The 20,890-nt window shown below is 38.1% G+C and overlaps 1 protein-coding gene across 1 annotated transcript in view; it reads left to right on the top strand.

Annotated features, from left to right (window-relative positions):
* Positions 1-20,608, top strand: part of DENND6A (DENN domain containing 6A) — a 30,841-nt gene extending 10,233 nt beyond the window's left edge. The window contains exons 8-20 of the mRNA XM_032210091.1: positions 1,005-1,067; positions 4,473-4,528; positions 5,621-5,743; positions 7,237-7,332; positions 10,116-10,210; positions 12,989-13,054; positions 13,142-13,206; positions 14,027-14,116; positions 14,885-14,938; positions 15,025-15,134; positions 16,107-16,209; positions 16,533-16,607; positions 18,754-20,608. Of these exons, the coding sequence (XP_032065982.1) occupies positions 1,005-1,067; positions 4,473-4,528; positions 5,621-5,743; positions 7,237-7,332; positions 10,116-10,210; positions 12,989-13,054; positions 13,142-13,206; positions 14,027-14,116; positions 14,885-14,938; positions 15,025-15,134; positions 16,107-16,209; positions 16,533-16,607; positions 18,754-18,879 (1,122 nt within the window). The 3' untranslated portion in view covers positions 18,880-20,608. The remainder of the gene's footprint in view (positions 1-1,004; positions 1,068-4,472; positions 4,529-5,620; positions 5,744-7,236; positions 7,333-10,115; positions 10,211-12,988; positions 13,055-13,141; positions 13,207-14,026; positions 14,117-14,884; positions 14,939-15,024; positions 15,135-16,106; positions 16,210-16,532; positions 16,608-18,753) is intronic.
* The last annotated feature ends 282 nt before the right edge of the window (positions 20,609-20,890 follow it).

The following is a 20,890-nucleotide window of genomic DNA, read 5'->3' as shown; positions in this document are numbered from 1 at the left end:
TGTTTCTAAATATTGTTTTCAATTTAGACCTGTAATTTAAAAAGGTGCATTTGTTTGCCTCTGGAGCAGTGGTGGGATTCAATTTTTTTTACTACTGATTCTGTGGGCATGGCTTGGTGGGCGTGGCATGCTTGGTGGGCGTGGCATGCTTGGTGGGCGTGGCAGGGGACGGATACTATAAAATCTCCATTCCAGGGGAAGGTTACTGCAAAATCCCCATTCCGTCCCGATCAGCTGGGACTCGGGAGGCAAAGAATAGTTGGCGGCGGGGCCAGTCAGAGGTGGTATTTACTGGTTCTCTGAACTACTCAAAATTTTCGCTACCAGTTCTCCAGAACTGGTCAGAACCTGCTGAATACCACCCCTGCTCTGTAGGATGTATGAGGCCTTTTAATTGAGCATTAAATTTAATTAATTACTGCTTGTCATTTCTTAATGAACTCTGCAGTGGTTATTTAGTTGATCTTTGTGTGAGTCTTTGATGAATTTACTTAAGTAGAACATTTACCCCTCTTCAACAACTTAGACAGCTATTTCAATTGGTACAGCTAGACTTTGATTTTTAATAGACTCTCACACACACACCAGGGGTGGGTTGCTGCCGGCATTACTACCAGTTCAGCACACAAAAAAATTTGCACCTAAAAAGGTCTGCACATGCATACATCGTTAGAAAAGGGGAAAAAAGTAACTTTTGCAATGAAGATTATTCTGCACATGTGCAGAACTGAAAATCAAGATGATGCTGCCGCCGAAAGAACCGGTTTGCGTGCGTGGCAGGACGAGTTACTATCTACTTGGCCGAACTGGTCTGAACTAGTAGGAACCCACCTCTGACACCCTCATGCACACACACACACAAGCAGAAGGAACTGTTTAGAGCAGTATATTTTCACGGGTAAATCTAGCAAAATATTGCTTTCTTGAACAATATCTCAAATCTTAAAGCTAATTAAAGTTAACATTTGCAGTGAATGAAGAATGCATATAATTTTTTTCCTAAGGTGCGGATTCCTACCTGTCACGACACGCCTGGAACTACTCAAGTGTTACAGTTGACACATCAGGTAGTTCACTAGCAAAATAATATTCCCTCAATACAAAGATCTAACTTCAAACGCTTCATTTCCTAGTATTTTAGTTGGGAATTCTGGAGTATATTTTTTAAAGCAAGCTAGGAAAACTATAACAGAAAAAGAAAACTTATCTTTTTGGGTGGAGATAAATGAGATAATGCAACTTAATATTATAATATTTTCTAAAACGAGTTTCTTTGTCAACAATGAGTCTTGGGAGCTGAAGGAAGGAAGCATTTCAGATTTGGCAAACATAAGTTATTCAGCTTCAAAGGAAAACAAAGGAGGCAAAAGTTGGCTATTAAGAACTCCTCCTGTGAGTGGATCCTACTCTGCAAACATTTCATATTTTAAAAGCCATGTCATAGAATCTAGATAAATATTGAAGGGATTTTATCATTCTAGAGCAGGGGTGTCAAACTCCCATCATCATGGCAGCATCACATGACATATCGGGACTCCCCCCCCCTTTGCTAAACTGGGTGTGGGCATGGCCAGAGAGTGACAGATCTGGCCTGTGGGCAGGGAGTTTGACAGCACTGTTCTAGAGAATACTTTCACTTTTATACATCTTGCTGATGTCATTTATTTTCAGCCCATCCCTTTAAAATCAACTTCCTGCCTTGTAAGAGAGAAAAAATGTGGCAGGCCCTCCTATTTCTTCAGCCTGCTACACATTGTTTTCCTGATCTCTTTTGCCTGAAAGGAGTGAGAAAAATATTGTGATGCCTTTAGAACGATTCCTAATCCTGCAATTCTGTTACCTACAAGGTGAACAGAGCTGCTTCTAAGCCCAATTAATAGAGGAGGAGATTCTGGTTAAACAGATAATACTGTAAGAGGATGGGGGTGGAGGTGAAAACTCTTGTTTCCTTTCCTCTCTTCTGCTCTGATAGAAGGGCTTAGAGAAGAGAAACATTCTCTTTTAAAGTTATGCAGTTTCAGAAAGGGAACTTGCTGGACTGGCAGGAGAGATAGGGCTGAATTTCAAAGTATTAGAAAATGGAAAAAAGAAAAAGTTAAAGAGGATGAAAAGAGACAAAAATAAAAATACAAGAAACAACCCCAAAGATGCTGTGGCAGCCAGCAGCTTGTGAAAGCCTATGTTTGGGGAAGTGGAGAGTGGGAGGCTGAAGAGGAAATTCGAGACACATCTTACTGCAGAAGACTTGAGTCCAATTGCATGATGCCAGGAGGAGCTCAAGTGGGATAAATTCCCTGGAGGCCACAGCAGAAAAAGTTGAAGTCTTAGATGATTAAGCTAGAAAAACAAGGACAATTGGTTAATTTTCCCTTTACACTCTCCCCACTTCTATTGAAATGATAAGATATAGGGGATCCAGGAGGCGACCTTGAAGGCTATGCTGATTGAAGTGCAGCTGCAGTCCGTCAGAGACAACAGCCAGCCATATCTGCAGAAAATAAGCAGAGCAGCAGCTGCCCCTAGTAGGAGAAGGCAGCAAAGCATAATTGAGTTCAGGGGAGTCAAGGAAAGTCAAGAAAATATATGGAGAGACCTTGGGTGGAAGCAGCAGAAACCAGGAAGTGTGGCTGGAGCGTAGCAGCAACCTGTATTTTCTGCTACAGCACCAAGGAGCAAGAAAGGATTGAACCAGACTTAATCAAAACAATAGCAATAGCAATAGCAGTAGACTTATATACCGCTTCATAGGGCTTTCAGTCCTCTCTAAGCGGTTTACAGAGAGTCAGCATATTGCCCCCAACAATCTGGGTCCTCATTTTACCCACCTCGGAAGGATGGAAGGCTGAGTCAACCCTGAGCCGGTGAGATTTGAACCGCTGAACTGCTGATCTAGCAGTAGCCTGCAGTGCTGCATTTAACCACTGCGCCACCTTGGCTCTTAAGGGATCAAGATAACCTATAGATGCAGGATAGGGCAGTGAAAGGTAGCTTTTTTAAAGAAAATGAAAACAATGTGACAAAGTATATCAATGTATGTATTGATTATTTAATGAGGATAGTTTATTAATAGGACTTAAATTAAGCTTCTGATCGGGGTATTGCAGGATTCAAATGGCTATAAGAGGCTCCCAAACCTTCTTTTCATGGAATCAAGGAGATGGGAGGTATTGTAGTCGAAACTTTTGCCCATTGCAGAAATCCTCATATTCTGAATAAAGGGCTGTCCGATATATTCTTGAAAACCTCCAATGATGGGGGCACCCGCAACTTCAAGAGGCAGGCTATTTGATCGCTTAACAGGTCTCACAATTGGGAAATTCCTTAGTTTCAGTTTGGATCTCTCACTGTAAAAGTTCCACCCATTTTTCTTGTCCATCTTTCACTGCAGCAAGATGAGATTTATTTGCCCATCTCAGATGTGTATCGTATCTGGGTGAAAACTGTACTTGAAAGCTGAGTTAAGGAGAGGATAATAAGCATAAAATTCCGCAAAGGAGCTTTTCTAGCAGCTTTAATGTTGGCTTCGCTTTGGCACCTTTCTGATCTGTAAACTTCAACTCAGAATTTTTTTAGCATGCAGCTGGGGAAGGGTGCCGTAGTGTATTCATTAAAGAAAAGATTGAAGTGGAATAAATCTAGTTGTTCAGAAGCAGATATGTGTTAGAGACTTGTAGTAGCCATGGCCATCTTGTGTGCAAGTTTTGTCCATTCCTGAAAAGCCTTTTTACTCAATCACCCTATCATCACCTACTATTTGGACTCTATGTATTCTATTTGAAGCTTGTAACCATTCACTATTTACCAATAGGCCAGTCTTTCTACTGTTATTTCTGTCCAGATGGTAAGTTCTGGATGAGTTGGTACACTCCAGGTCCCAGCTGTAAAGCACTTCATCTTGTGGGACTCTGGAGATACATCATCTCAGTAGATGCTGAGCAACAGCATTCCTCTGAGGTCTGCGTGGGTCTGACTTTTTGGCTTCTTATGGCTTAAAGCAGTGTTTCTCAACCTTGGCAACTTGAAGATGTCCGGACTTCAACTCCCAGAATTCCCCAGCCAGCATCCGCTGGCTGGGGAATTCTGGGAGTTGAAGTCCAGATATCTTAAAGTTGCCAAGGTTGAGAAACACTGGCTTAAAGCCATAAAAACCTGGTTCTTTCAACAAACCCTGGGATAGATGTAGTGATTGGCTCCCTGATGCTTGTTGGAACTAAGTTTGTTTAGTTGACCTTTTTCTTCTATGTGCCATGCATTATTCTGTTTTTGAGCTGATCCTTTTGTTATGTTTATTAGTTGTTTGAATTCTATAGTGTAAACTGCCCAGAGTAATTTTGTAACTGAGATTGTGTACAAGTAGAGAAATAAAAAAGTAAGGAATCTAGTGAAGACATTCTTACAAATGTATGTGATCAGCTTATTATTTAAAAATTGTTTATTTTGTTATTCTGATCAAAAGTTTTTTTCTTTTTTAGGCAGATTCACAAATCTCCATTGCTTTGCCATCTGTCTATGAAGTAGATCTATTTAGGTAAAAATGAAAAAGATCTTGATTTGATTACTTGAAGTTCGCACATTATATCAAAGTATTTCAGGAAATGAAAGCATGAATTGATTAATTGGCAAAGAGACACTGAGATAAGATAGCCTATGAAACACATGTATTTAATTTACGTTACATGCATCTTTGTGTCATGTGTAGCTGTTTATGTGCTCTCACACATAATGTTATTTTCCTACATTTTTGGCTCTTCTACTAGCACTGCCCATTTGGCAGTAAAAACAGATAGCTATTTCCTTTCTTTTAACTGTGGAGAGACAACATTTTCATTGCAATCACCACTGAAGAACTTTTAAAATTAAATAAACTTTAATCTTGCTTCTAATAGCAATGAGAAAATACGTGTTTTACCCACTCTTTGGATTAGTAGGGATTATAGCTTTTCCACCATGTGTTGTAGAGGTGGGGACAAAATTGGGAGGAGGTGGGAGGGGTGATGACAGACATGTACCATGTCCATTTGTGCATCTGCTTAAAGTTCTTGACTCCAGTCCAAGAAAATTATCTATCCTTGGTTGATGCACATTATAATCATTAACTTTAACATACTGTTACTTGAATTTGATCAAATTTCTTTTTGTGTAAAATGAGCCTACAGGTGGGTTTAGAGAGGTTAGAGAGGAACTCTATCCACTAATTAGGAAAGCAATTCCTGTTGTACGTTTTCTTTGCTCTCTTTATGCAAATGGTTATACTGTATTTTGGAAAGTGACTTCTTTTTGCAGTAAAAGAAGTCAGAAAGTCATTTCTTGAGAATTTAACATTCTGTGTGATCTCCCATTGTGAATGCTGCAATATGAGTGAAGGCAGCTCTGATCTTGTCCTGATAGCTGGTTAAAAGTAGGAACCTGGTAACTATGGTTTGAACCATACAGTTCAATTCATACTTTATCTGCAGAGCTTTTCTACTTCTATGTTTTCCAAGAAGTTTTAATAATTATTCTTCCTTAAGAGTTTTGAGTGTGCAAGCTAAGTTATATTTCAACTGCAAATTTTGGTTCTGCTGTCTCTTATACAAGTAGGGCAAGGGGAAAAATATTTACTTTTGTAAATCTGTTTCAGATGTTTCTTGCCGGTGTTCTTTCACATCCAGATGCTGTGGGAACTAGTGTTGTTAGGGGAACCATTAGTTGTCATGGCACAATCACCATCAGAATCTTCAGAAACTGTCTTGGCGCTTGTGAGGTAAACATATGGAGTATTTTAAAAAGCTATAGGATGGGGCTCTTGGAGGGAATCACAGAATGGAAAGGTTGTAGCGGGATAAAAGCCTTTAACTTTTCATTAAAAAAGAAAAAAAACTATCCAGACAACACGATGTTTATTAAGTACTAAGAAATGTAATTAATAAAAAATTAATACAATTTATTTTTTAAAAAAAAGAAAAGAAAAACTTGGATCGGATTTCATAAGCCATAAAACTGGTTGCTTTTTCTATTCTCCAAAAGAACCTGAAAGCAGGACAAGAAGCAATGGTTGGAAACTAATCAAGGAGAGAAGCAACCTAGAACTAAGGAGAAATTTCCTGGCAGTTAAAACAATGACTTGCCACCCAGATGTTTTGGTGCTCCAACACTGGAGGTGTTTAAGAAGAGATTGGTCAACCATTTGTCTGAAATGGTATAGGGCCGTGATGGCAAACCTATGGCACACGTGCCACAGGTGGCACACGGAGCCCTCTCTGCAGACACGGGAGCTGTTGCTCCAACTCAGCTCCACCATGCATGTATGCTTGCCTTCTGCCGGCCAGCTGATTGTCAGGTCTCTGCTGTGCATTTGCGGGGCGTGGGGCTCATGCAGGAGATATGCAGGCATGCATGCACAGGGGGAAAGGGAGTGTCACTTGTTCATGCACAGGGGTGTAGTGCGCCCTCCCGTGCCTCATTTCTGGTCCCAAGAGGCTTCAGGGAGCCTGCTAGGCTCTAAATTGGCCGTGCGTCGGCGCATGCGCATGCACGGAGGGGGGGGAAACCTGTGCATTGGATTATGGGTGTGGGCACGCAACAGCAAAAAGGTTAGCCATGACTGGTATAGGGTTTCCTGCTTGAGAAGAGGGTTGGACTAGAAGACCTCCAAGGTCCCTTCCAACTCTGTTATTCTGTTACTCTGCTATATTATGTTCAGCCCGCCTTGAACTTTCTCTTAAGAGAGCTACCCTTTTTGTTTTTGTTCTTGTTTCTTGCAAACCTTGGAATTCCTTCCAACTTGTTAAATTTAGTTTTTCTACATATAGAACTGTTTTGTTCTATGTGCAGATTTTGACTTGGAAACTAGGATTTGAAAAACTATTTAGATAGTCAAATCCAACATCCTGTTAGTGCAAGAAGCCACATTAAAAGATCCTTGACTGATGGTTGTTCAATGTCTGTTTGAATATATCCAGCAAAAGAAAACTGGACACTCCCTCAGTAATTGTTTCCAGCACTAAATGGCTGATCCTGTTTACTGTTAATAAGAGTAGTGTGCAAAATGTTTTGAATCTTAGTTATTTCAAATTTGAAATGAGGTGTTTTAAATTCAAAACATTTGACAAACTCTTGTAAAATTGCTTTAGCTGTTCAGGAAAATATGTGTTGAAAGTCAGTAGAAAATTGCTACAACTTGGAAAATTTTATTGAGATTAGCTAGCAAATATGTAATAAATTGAATATTTTATCTCCTATATGTTCATTTCACAGTTGTATCTCGCCTTTGAAGTACTACAGTGATTTTAGACCTTATTTTACAATACATGACAGTGAATTCAAAGACTATACCACTCGTACACAGACCCCGTAAGTAAATGTATGGTTATGTTATACATATACAGCTTGTTTGTTAGAGTAATTTTTCTGATATAATTTTGGCTTGACAAAGGACCTTTTGCCTTTCTACTCAAAAGTATCTCACTGAGTTTGGTGGTGGAATATTGATTGAAAAGATTAGGAACCTTTAAAGAGGAAGTTTTAATGGAGGAATGTATTATTCAGTTCAACTATCCATAATTAATTGAATTTCAATTGAGAATTGGAAAAAAGAAAAACTGTTGCTTATTTAGTAAATTTTCTCTAGAATACTGTTTAAAAAAATTATTCAGAATGATTAAATATCCAAATATGGAAAACATATTTCTGAGCAAGTTTTTTTTAGAAATTAAATTGTGTTGTGCTTACCACCCTCATGGAAACAAAGCAATGCTTGGAATGTTGATGACCCCATTAAACAAAAGTAAAAGATCAAGCAACTTGTGACTTAGCATACACTGTTATTTCAAACCGAGTTGACATCTCTCTGAATATTTTGTTTTGGGGTCTACACTTCTTTGTGGTCTAGGCAGCATTTCCAGTTGTCACATCTATGGAGTTTTCCACTATAGTTACTTTCAAAAGATTATTCTGTTTGTGTGTGAATTTACTAGGACTGTTGGTTGAAATTCTTGATAAATTGAGAGGGAGATGAAATCATGTCTAAACTGTTTATAGTAAACTAAAGTTAAGCTCATCAAAACTTAAAGTAATGTTTGTTTTAAAAGCTGCCCTAGAATGCCCTGATTTATTAAGAAACATGGGAGGATTCTTGAGTCTGATAAACTTAACACTGAATCTCTTATTCATGTTCATTTTTAATTCTTTCCTGCTCCTCCACCAGATTAGTATAGGTTTGCATTTATTCCCAGTTGTTGTATTGATAATGTGCTTTTTTCTGGGTATTGAAAAAACATTGCAGCAGGTTTATAATTAGTAATTTGATTCCTGGGATTTTGTTGAGATATTACATTAGTGTTTTAATTCAACATGCAAGGAGCAGTGACCAGCCCCAACTATCTCCTAATCTGTTGGTAAAATAAATGGATGTATACCACAAGGAGCCTTCAATGCATGCAGAAGTTTTCTTGTAAACGGGAATCATCCACTCTCAGAACTGCAGTTCAGAAGAAAGAAATCATCCATAGAGTTGATAGAAGCGATTGGCTGTAAGCAAGGAGACCAGTTTTTTAACTTACATCACCAATCTAATTTATGGAGGGTGGGGAGGCTGGCTCCACCATTCCTTACATGTTGAATCAACACTTAAAGGTATCATGCAATATTACTGGTTTACCGAATGCCAATTCAGCAGGTTGATACCTGCATTTCCTTTATCTCAATTTCTTTATCTTTATTTCAATTTAAAATTAAATTGGTGAAAATGTAGCCAAGTAAATGATTTTCTCAAGTACGATAAGTTACTACATTGGTTTTCCCTTTTCTCGTGATAGAGGTTAAGTTTAGTTGCTTTTATTGTAGTTCTTTGTTAAAAATCACTTTAGCTTGCATTATTTTACTTAGATTTTCTACATTTTAAAAAATATTCCCATTTCTTTTTATTTCCAATCTCATTTGCTCTTTTACTTTACAATTGTTTGGATTTTATAATGATGGCTACATTTGTCTGATATTAGCATCAGTTTCTAGAGATATATATGCATGGTTAACTAAACAATTTGATATGCAAAACCTAGGTGAATAACCAGCAAGCTTTTTCAGCTGAGAATAAACCATCATGCATCTGATCTAGGTCATGGAATGTACTGGGATGTGGCAGGCTCTCACTTGGGATTCAGTCACGAGGGAAGGGTCTGAGCATGGAAATAGGATCTTCCAGATCTTGTGAGGGCAGCTAGTTCTCTGGGGATCTGTTGTACTCCTCAGCTTTAATGGGGACAGCATTTGCTTAAGCTGTGAACCATAATGTCCCCAGAAAGAAAAGAGCAGAACTAAGTTGGGTAATAATAAACAATACGAATCTGTCAATTCTGTTGAGGATCAGAGGCAGAAAAGGACACACATTCTTTTCAGTTCAGGGGCTAGGGAATAAAGGAAAGGGCTGGGGTTCCTTTGTTTTCTTGTGTGTTGCTTGTGCACTTTCAGCAAAGGAAAGGGGCGTTCATATATCTGTGCCTTCCGAATCCCAATCCAGTGTGGTTTATAAACTGTTATGGCTTGGTGTGTAGTGTGAGTTCAAACCATTGTATTGGATTTGACAGAGTCTGATCAAGCAAATCATGGCTTTGGACAATGTGTTTATCCACTATTTATGTTTACAAGGGCTTTCACCCTCCAGCACTTGCTACCAACTCTTCCCTTCTCCCATTTCTGTTCAAATTTCAGCTAACAAAATTGGCTCAGGAAGCTGTCACTGTTTTGAGGAGTAAATCTCTGGCAGACCCCCTTTATGGGTGATCTATAAACATGAACATGTCTCATTAAGAGAAACTGGGAAATAGTTTTTTTCCCCCTCCAACTCTGTTCATAACTCCCAGATTGGCTTTAAAAATAGCATGTGGGAAGCACAGCAAGCTGGAGAGGAATTTGCAAAATTACAGTCCTTTATGTGAACAACAGCTTCTGTCATTGGCACTGAACTGAAATTCTTTAATATGAATATACAAAATGAGCCCTTTTGTTTGGGAAAGGGCTACACTGGATCTGAACTTAATATAAAATATGCTGCATATTTTCTATTTATGCCTTCCCCTCTGGGGCTTAGCAAGTTTCCATCTCTCACTGGTCTCATTTAAGCACCTTGTGTATTACAGGCCTTCTGTCATATTAGGAGTGACAAATCCATTTTTTGCTAAAACGCTGCAGCATTGGCCACACATCATTCGAATAGGAGATATCAAGGTCTCAGGTAAAGTGTTTAAATTGATTGGCGATTTGTTTTGAGATGTACAGAAAGTTAAACCTACATTCTTCTGTTGTGGTTAAATCAGAGGTGGGTTTCAGCTGTTTCTGTCTGGTACACCCGTACCGGTTGAAAGAATTTAGCATGCCTTCCCGTAGCGGGGCTTCCAGGGCCCCCGTAACGGAACTGTCACTCCCCTGGCCTGCTCCCCCCACCCCCACTCTCCTGCCAGCAGAAGCCTTCTGGGAGGTTTTGGCTGGTGGATGCACAGAGGGAGCTCCAAGCCTTTTTGCCTTCTGGCAGAGCTGATTCTGCACCTTCTACGTTTTCTTAGGCAGAGTCACACACCCACCCGCCTGCCTGTCTTGCCTTACACAAGTTGGTCTGGAGTGGGGAAGGGCCATTCTTCTGCTCAGCTTACACATGGTTCCACATCCGCAGCTGATCTCTTCCCGGCCAAAAGGGCACCTTTTTGATCCCAGCGGGGCTTCTGGAAGAGAGTGGCCGAAGCGGCTTCGCTCTCCTTCTGCCAGCCGAAAGAAAAGCCTCAGGGAGATATTGATACAAAATCAATCACCTCGTGGCCCGGCCAGTAATTACCCTGTCAAGCGGCTACAGCTGATTCAAGTGCCGATCGGAACAGTCAATCCAGTATAAGAGAAAAGGAGAGAGGGAGGAGAATGTGTGCATGCACACATGCCTATTCAGGAAGTGGTGGGGAGATTTTAAGAATTTCGGAGTCAATCCAGTATAAGAGAACGGGAGAGAGGGGAGAGAGGAGGAGAATGTGTGCATGCACACATGCCTATTTGGGAGGTGGTGTGGAGATTTGATAAGCTTCTGGAGTGAATCCCTTCCCAATTTTTAAATTGTGGTATTGTTTTGTTCGTGTTTTTTCTTTTCCTTATTTGTACACCCCCCCCATTGACTTGGGTTGTGAGCCGCCCTGAGTCCCCTTCAGGGAAAAGGGCGGCATAGAAATATAATAAATTCAAATTCAATTATTTGTCTCCAAAGGTGTGCGCAGAAGCGCCTGGGTCCATCCACTTTCCACTCACTTCCTTCCCCCTCCCCCTTTCCCTGCTGCTTTGATCAAATTAACAGGAGAATCGCTGGGGCTTTGACACCCAGCAGATTGGGAAGGAAGAAGTGGGTTTGTGCCAGCGGTGGATTTTTAGGGGAACTGAGCGTCAGAACCCAAAATCCAGCCACCCCACCCCCCCATTAAAGAGGAAGGAGGGAAGGAAACAAAGGAGCTAGAAATGAGATGGAAGGAAGGAGAGTAGAGGGGGGTGGAAGAAGGAAGAATTGCATGTGACCCCAAATAATTTTTAGGGAGGATTGGGAGAAAGGAAATATTCTAATACATTATTACTAGTATGTTTATTAAGAAGATACATTCAGATATTAAGAACTGAACACCTTTCTTTTCTTTCCATCCTTCCAACCTTCTTCCTTCCTTATTTCTTCCTTCCTTTATTTCTCTACTATATTATTTTGCTCATTTCCACATTCTTAAAAAAAAAAACTAAATTATCTAAATGGATCATTTATAGTCAAGTTAACGAATCTGAGCTAGAGCTTTTGTCACGGAGTACAATCAGTTTTGAACAAGATTTCTAGAGGTCCTTTAGATGTGATTTCTAAAATGTGAGAGAGAGAGAGAGGAAAGAAAGAAAGAGATAAAGAAAGAAAGAAAGATAGAGAAAAGAAGAAAGAGGAAGGAAGGGAGAGAGAGAGAGAGAGAAAGAGAAGGGAGAGGAAGGACAGACTGTTAACCCTGGCACTAGACAGGGCTTTAGAAAGTGCTTTGAAACAGCACAGCAATCTAGTGCTGGAAGGGATCTTGGAGGTCATCTAGTCCAACCCCCTGCCCCAGCAGGAAACCTTATATCATCTGGATTATTTTGGTGCCTCTAACAGAAAGGAAAATTGCCAGAAAGGAGAAGAAGTTTACTAGGACAAGGCTGCTGTGCAGAGGAAGGCAGAGATAGTCCTTATGACCACAATTGAGCCCAAAATTTTGGTTGCTAAGCAAGGGCGTTGTTAAGTGAATTTCACCACATTTTCCAAGTTGGCCATTCCCACTCAGTCACACGACTGCCAAGACATTCCCACCCGGTCACATGACCGCGGAGCCACTCCCACAAAACAGGCCACACCTACAGAATAGATTCTAAAAAATTTTGAAACCCACCACTGGGTTAAATGTTGATAAAATAAGTGTGGTACACACACGGCAGCTGTACTTTGCGTGGGCCACTGCATTTTGTATCAACTGCAGTTTCTTGCTATTTTTCAAGGGCAGCGCAATATAAAGCATGCTTCCTTGTCAAGGTGGTGTGGATAACAGTGGTTAAATCCAACTGATATGTTGCATGTACAAAGTTTGATCATGCTGGTGGTTATCACCATCTTTCCTGTTTAACCATAGTGTGAGAGCTGATGGAGGCTAACATGGTTGGCCCTCTCAAAAGATCTACCAAATAGTGAGTCCCTTCAGGTCTTCCTTCCACCCCAAGTCAGGGCTCTTTTTTTTAATTATCTTGGGAGCTGGATGGTTAACATCTGTGCACAGAGATTTTATCAGGGAAGATTTTCAGCAACCTAATCATTAAAAAAGTTGGAAGTAGGTATTATCTTTTGTATTCCCTTCTCCCCGCTTGTGGGTCCTGGAATCAGATCGCCATATTTATGTCAGCATTACCTAAAATGGAAAGATTACTTTTAAGAAAATGAGCATCCTGGAACATTAAAAGATTCCCTTTTTATGCGATCTGGCAGGTGAAGTTCCAAAGCAGGTTAAAGTAAAAAAACTGAAGAATTTAAAAACCTTGGATTCCAAACCAGGTAATACATTTTTTTTACATTATAAATTTCCAATTTGGAGTCATGTGGGACAATTCCAGATATAAAATTAGTGTTTTTCCTTCCTAGGTGTTTATACATCATACAAATCATACTTAAACAAAGATGAAGAAATCATAAAACAATTACAAAAGGTACTGTTTCAAACATGAAGTATTAGCAGTAATTGATACTGGACAGAGACAATGCTTATCTACTTTGTTTTCTCCCTTTTTTTTTTTGAACAAAAATGTTCTATTTTCACATATTCCCTGATTAGGCACTGCCCTCCTGTGAACTTCTGACTTTGTACAGAACAGAAGATGGCCATGTCCCTTTGTTATTTGAATTGTTGTCTTGTTTGGTATTTATATGCTGGTGAGGTACTCAAGGACTGAGTTGTGGCCTTAAAGCTGCAACAACCTTTCAACTAATTTTCACCTCGGTCCACCTGCTGCAAGATACCTATAATTAAAACATTTTAACTGTCCCTTCCCTGTGACTGGCTACTTGGCTGAGAGAGAAGAGTGTGCAGAAAGTTTTTTTAAAAATAATGTCAAAGAAGGTGTCATCAATCTTGTCTGTATTCTGGTCCTACCCATTGCTCATTTCAGGTTCATCTACCTTGCAATCCCCAACAGATTATTTCTATGGGAATTTGACCCTCAACAATATCAGCATCACAGTGTTTTCCATTATTCACAAATTTGCGCTCTATTGTTGTGTTACACACAAGGCAAGAGTTGGATGTTATGAGTCTTGAACCTCAGTGGGCCCCATTTTATCCTTATCTTATGTTAAAGATTTATAGCATGGTTTAATTTGTGGCTTTAAATAATTTGTCAGAAATTCTGGCATACATTCTCTCCCCCCATTATATTGTATAATATTATGAATATGAACATTGTACGTTAACAGTTGCTTATTCATTTCAGTTGAGTGTATCTGCAGTGAGCATAATTGCTTGTTTTTCAGGGAGTACAACAGAAGCGTCCTGCAGAAGCCCAAAACATAATCCTTCGTCGTTATTTCTTGGAATTGACTCAAAGCTTCATTATTCCCCTAGTAAGTGGATATAAATGAGAAACCTATTTGTTTCTCAGTGGGTGCTGTATTTTTCATAATTTATTTGTAGAACTAGAATGAAGACAGTTTGAACAGTAGACTTTCTTTCTAAAAAAAGAAATAATTGTACAAAACTTGTTTGATAATAAATAAATCATAGTCCGGGATGCAGTCAATGATTATGGTAAGTTCTAACGAAAGTTTCTTTTTAGTTGTTTCCACATTCTTTTAAAGCAGGGTTTCTCAACCTTGGCCGCTTTAAGCTGTGTGGACATCAACTCCCAGCATTCCCCAAACAGCATGGCTAGCTGGGGAATTCTGGGAGTTGAAGTCCACACAGTTTAAAGTGGCCAAGGTTGAGAAACCTTGTTTTAAAGGAATCCAAATCTGAATTAAAAACATATTTATCAATAAGTTCTTTTGGATCTTACTTGTGCTTCTAAGACAACTTTAAACACAGCTATTTTTTCTTATTTTGTACTATGTCTATGTCATAGTTCATTTTAGGATTTCAAAATTCTAAGAGTTTTTTCAGAATAAAAAGTACTAAATCTTGTACTTAGACATGTACTATTGTGCAAGGCCGCACTTCAAAATTTGGTCTTTCATAGAATAGATGCTACAATTAGCATGATGCCAATTTTACGCTTTTTCTTTCAAAACAGCTCTTCTAGTCACTTTTTTGAATCAAATAAAACACAATTTTAGAGTTGCTTAATACCTGCCTTTCTGTACAGTATCTTATTTTTACATCTTGTTTTTGTTCAGGAACGATACGTAGCAAGTTTAATGCCTCTACAAAAAAGCATATCCCCTTGGAAGGTGAGAATATTTTTAGAAGCTAAGAATTTATTCTATATGCACTCACAATCCATGCCCTGTTAGCTTATAGTTGTGTCTTCTCATAGAGTCCTCCACAGTTGAAGCCATTCAGCAAAGAGGAGTTTATGAAAACGCTTGAGAAAACGGGGCCTCAGCTTACCTCTCGGTTAAAGGGGGACTGGATAGGATTGTACAGGTAATTTTGTTATACTAAAAAAAGCCTTAGCAGGATGCTCATTGTGTTCTAGTAGGCCGTGTACAGTTACATTAAATTTTGTTTATCAAATGTATATAGCCATATATCTCACAAAAATGACTCTGGGCAGTGTATAATAAAGCAGTTAAAACATATTTAAAACAAGAATTAAATATAAGTATGAATAAGATTGCAGGAGAATGAAGCAGTGTCCTACACACAATGGAACCATCTCATTACAGTTGTCCTTTCTTGCTTATGAAATGCATATTTTTAAAAAATCTTTTTTGCTAATGTCAAAATGTGTTTTGGAGGCTATTATTACTAAGGTATTTGAATGTGTTTTGATGCTTCCTAACTAATCATTCTAAGAGTATACCAGCGCAAAACATAATGGGCCATTCTTTCCAGTTGCTAGCTAAATCAATTATTCAGCCCCTTATAAGACAAGCTTTAACTGTTTTATAGTTTGGGAATGGAGTATGTAGATGAAGGAGAGATAGGAAATTCATGACTCATCTGCTATTTAAAAATGGGTTTCCCAATAGTACGTTAAACAGTGCATCTGCATCTATATATCATTCATTCTTGAAACATCTTCAATTCATAGTATTTTGGTCTGTGGGATAGTTCTTTGGAAATTTCTTCCACATTCAAAATGTTACAGTATGTCTTCAAAGCAATATAACGCTGAAGTTCATAAGAATCAGTCCATTCTTCCTCTGGCAGTTTATATAGAAGTAACAAACCAATATTTGTCACTAACCCTAACACTAATTACTAGTCATTGTTCTGAGATATAATAGACACGTATTACAAGAGGGTTCTTTGTCAGCATACAAATGTAAGCAATTCAAAAATATATCTTATGTTCACATTGGATACATTTCATTTGGAAATTAAATAAATAGATATTTTGCTTTGATTGCAGAATATTTCTGTAGTGAAACAAATTTTCCCTTTGTCTTATAGGCATTTTCTGAAATCTTACAATTTTGATGGTTGGTTTCGGACACGGCGGAAAGAAATGACACGGAAGCTGGAGGCACTGCATTTGGAAGCATTGTGTAATGAGGTTAGATCAGTGGCTTTACATCAAGATTTTTCTCATCTATCCATTGTAAAAGTGCAAAACAGTGTTTATACACTACTTGAAAGTCCAGTTGAAAAATGTGCATATCAAATTGAAATAAGTGTTGAAGAAATTGAAATAACAAAATGCTGAAGATAGTTTCCCGCCACTGATTTTAAATTACATTGTAGAATCTTGGTATAAGGAGTAGTATTAAAATCATTAATAATTTAGTTGTTTTAGAATTGATTTGCTTTTCTTGTATCTTGTTTGATGTAATATTTATGGATGTAATTAATTTTCAGGCACATTTTTTCTTTTTCTAGGACCTGCTTTTCTGGAGTCAGAAACATACTGAAGTGGAAACAGTGGATCTAGTCTTAAAATTAAAAACTAAATTGGTATGTAGATTATTTGCAAAAAAATTGTTATGCCTTTGCAAATGTTTGTATGCTGTCCGCCTTTTTAATTATTCCAGTTGACACATAAATTGTTAGAATGATTCAAGGAAACCATATTGTATATCTGTCCATTCTCCCATCCGTGAAAGGATAATGCGAAGGACTTTTGATGACCCATAACCAAGGTTCCCAATTCCTTCTAACCAGCATTGTTACTCCCCTGTCGATAGTTTTTCTTCCTGGCATCTTTGTTGAACATGTGTAATGCTATTTCACATAAACATACAAGTTGCTCTAATTCCTTAGATGGAGAAATAGGCAACTGTTTTTAGACCAATGGACGTTGATGAAATTTTGAGCTCAAAAAAACCCCATTTACCCATTTTACCAGGAGGTTTCTTGTTAATGTGCAGCATGGCAGCTTCCCATTTTTTAAAACAAATATTATTAATTAAAACAAAATTCAGCTAGAGAAGGAGGCGTTAGCTGGGTGCATTTTAACATCCCATTTTAACATTCCCCAGACATTGCCTGTCCTCCTTGCAGTGTATAAAAGTGTAGCACTTTTTATTTTCATTACTACCAAATGTGTATTGATGCATTTTTTTTAAAAAAGTGCTTATCGGAATAATATATTTGTTCACAGCACCATCTGCTGGTCAAATGCAGTTGAAGGGAAAATCTATTTTCCATTTAATGTAAAACTAAGTTTACTTCCATGAAGTGGAAAACATTGAAAATCTGTCAAAATGAATTAGTAAAAGGTACCCGATATCATCAGTCCAAATATTTGAATAAAGTTCTCCATATAGCGACTGACAGTAGCACTCCACTTTCAGACAAATATCTTTCCGAATTGAAATATTAGAAATCTTTTTTATATAAGCATTTTTATTGAGTTATAGAATATTATAAAATACAAAAGTAAACAGAAGAGCAGTGAGGGGAAAGGGGGAAGAGAAGTGAGGAAAGATATGGGGAAGAAGCATTGACTTCTGACCCTCTCTTAAGTAAAATAAGGAATTAACATCAAAACAAGCCATTTCTATAAAGATCTATCGGTCTAATATGTTAAACCCAAAGTCAGAGTTTCATTCTTTTCCACATAGAACATGAAGTTCAGAAGTGGTCTCCATGTGGAAACAAAAGTACTTACTATATTTTTCGAAGTATAAGACACCTTTTTCCGTCAAAAAAGAGGCTAAGAATCTGGGTGCATCTTATACACTGAATACAGCATTTTTTGCCTCCTGAAACCCTGTCCCCTTCACCAAAATGGCTGTGCATAGCTTTTAGGAGGCTTCCAGAGTGCTCCTGGAGCCTGGGGAGGGCAGAAATGAGTGAAATACGGTCCGTTTTTTGCTCACTTTTGCCCCCCTAACCCCCAGGAACACTCTATAAACCGCCTAAAAACTATGCATGCCCCCCTCTTTTTTTTACAAAAAATGGGCCCATTTTTGCAAAAAACGGACCATTTTTTGCTCAAAACCCTCCCCCCCCCCAGCACTCTACAAGCCCCCTAAAGGCTATTCATGCCCTTTTTCTGAAAGATGGGCCGTTTTTTGGGACGTCTGCAGAGTGCAAAAGCTTTTTTAAAAAAATTGCCTCTTCAAAATCTTGATGCGTCTTCTACTCCGATGCGTCTTATAGTCCAAAAAATACGGTATGTTATTTACTTTAATCAAAATAGTCAGTTTTGCCATTTCAACTTCTGCAACCATTCTTCCATGGTAGGAATCGAAGTGTCCTTCCATTTTTTTTGTGCATACAATAGTCTTTCTGCTGTCAACTTATGCCAACGGTATATGGGAGCAAAGTTCCAATTTTTTTCTCCAGTTCTTTTTCTATTAAGTTCTGATTTCATTTTTATCTCCATTTTCAAATTTTTCTGTATTAAAATATAAATCATATTCCAATTTTTTTTGCTTGATCACATGTCTACCACAGATGAGAAAAAGACCCTTCTTTGCTTTTATACTTTTATACCAACATTCATTTGACATATTCATATTTATTTGAAATATTAGAAATGTTGAGCCTTTGATCTTTTATTTTACTACTGAACTTTAGAAATAGATAAGATAGATATTAGATGTAGCAGTGATAACATAATAAAATATTTTAATTTGCATTTTTATAATTATAGACCGATGGAGAAAACTTGCCTGTGAAACCTGGAACTATCGAAAAGTTAAAGAAGCACATTGATTCAATTATACTTGCACAGCCGGAAGATTTACAGGGTATTTTGACCAAAACTGGTTCTGTGTGACTAGTGAATACCGCCATATTTATCATATCACACATTTCAAAGGCTTAAAGAGGAGACTTGGAGAACTGCAATCATGAAAAATATCTTGTTATGGAAACACATGAATGCTTTTAAAAAGCCTTTTAAAGCAGACTTTAACACTCAACTTGAATACAGAAGGAAGATAGTGTCAATTATGTGTAAAATTAAGTGCTCTTATTGAATCTTAATGTATTTTAGAATTGGATGTGCAATGCTGGCGTTGCAGAGCTGCTTCAGCTGGTGGTGCTCTGCCCAATTTATTCCACTCAGGGGAAGCAATATTCCTGCTGGTTTGGAACACTGCCCACTTCAAGATGATAGCTTATATTCTCCAGTGGGTATTTTCTTATTTTATCTCCTAATAAAATCTCAAATTGCTGCCTAATCTTGACAGCTTTTCTCAGACATCACAGTTCCGTTTGCCAAGCTATGGTTCGGTATTTGGGAGCACCTTGTGACGGGAGCACCTTGTGACTTTGTACAGGCCTCCCACTCTTCTACTTATCTTTTGAGAGCCTCCATTAATTGTAGTCAGAAAAAATATCCTGTTCAAATTATAAGCAATGAGAGATCTGAACTGAGGTTGAAACCCCTTCAGATCCTGGTTTTAGTCTGCAATTTGGAAGGCACTTGATTCCAGCAGTCCCAGTTTATCTGGCTTAGATTCTCTAGCAAATTATGTTATTAATTAATGTGGGGGTGAGGAGAGTTCATGGTGGGGAAAAGAGGTCAAGGAAAAAAGGGAAATATATGCTTTTAGTCACATCTGCTTTGTGACACCTGAATCAAGCTAATTGTTGGTGCATACAGTACATTACTTCTTTGATCATATAACTAATTCTAGAAGTTAATTAGCTAAAACCATAACATAATTAAATGCTTTTTTCTTAAAATATCTTTCTTTTTTAGAAACCTATAAACACACTATTATTAGTTTACCTCTCCTCAATTTTTATAGATTTCAGTGGGTATTTCTCACTAAAGGCCTTTTTAATTAGACCTTTACAGCAGTAGGCCTTACTGTAGTACTGCAGTTAAAATTAAACTGTAGTATTAGCATCCATTTTCAAAGTGTAAGTAATTAGAAAGCTATATGCAATGATCAGCTGCCTCTCTTTACTTCAAACACCACTAATCACTTTCTTGGGGAAACTTTTGAAACAGTCCTTACCTCCCATCTCTAGATATTATTAAAATGAGCCAAAGTTGATATAAAAGAAGCAGTCACACAGCCTTCATACTCATTCTACATGTCCTATGTAAAATACCACACATATCAAATAAGTATGTAAATATACATTAAAATACTTTTGAGAATATACACACATCAGGCTACAGAAATCATTACACACCAAATGGGCTACTATATTGGGGAAAAATTGTTTCCTTATGTGAAATGTATAAGTTAGTGGTCCCTTCTGACATTTCGTAATGTAAAGAGGTTCCTCAAAGGCGGCCTAATGTTTTATGTGAATTCACATGACACATTAACTGTAAGGGTGACAAGTGAGCATGCTCTTGCTGCCATGTTACTTTCTTCCCCCTCTGCCGTACTGTATTGCATCACACAGATCCTACTCAACTAACGATTGTGGATGAATGGAAACCAGACTTTGTCGCTGTAGTCTCTTAGGTTATACACTGGTTTCTGAAAATCCAAAATGACAGTCACTTTCGGCCATAAAACGCAGTAAATTGCCAACTTCAGGGGAAAAAAATCATATGCAACAGGAAAGTAACAGAAAAATACTAGTGTTCATTAACAGAAATAATTTGCACATCATGTAAGTACAGGTACTCTTTTGGATTAAACAATCCCCAGATTCTATGCAGATTCATGCATATGCAGTTGATCCAAAAGGAAAGACTATAGATGTAGTTTTCTCATGTTGGACTGGACTAACAGTTATTCCAAATTATGTCTGCTGCATAGCTACTGAAAGAACATTAATTTGCATTAAATTACTTTCTCTTCCAGTGTTGTAAAACT

The sequence above is a fragment of the Thamnophis elegans genome, chromosome 2 (assembly GCF_009769535.1).
Source record: "Thamnophis elegans isolate rThaEle1 chromosome 2, rThaEle1.pri, whole genome shotgun sequence".
Lineage (NCBI taxonomy): Eukaryota > Metazoa > Chordata > Lepidosauria > Squamata > Colubridae > Thamnophis > Thamnophis elegans.
This window is presented reverse-complemented; position numbering and strand designations above follow the sequence as displayed.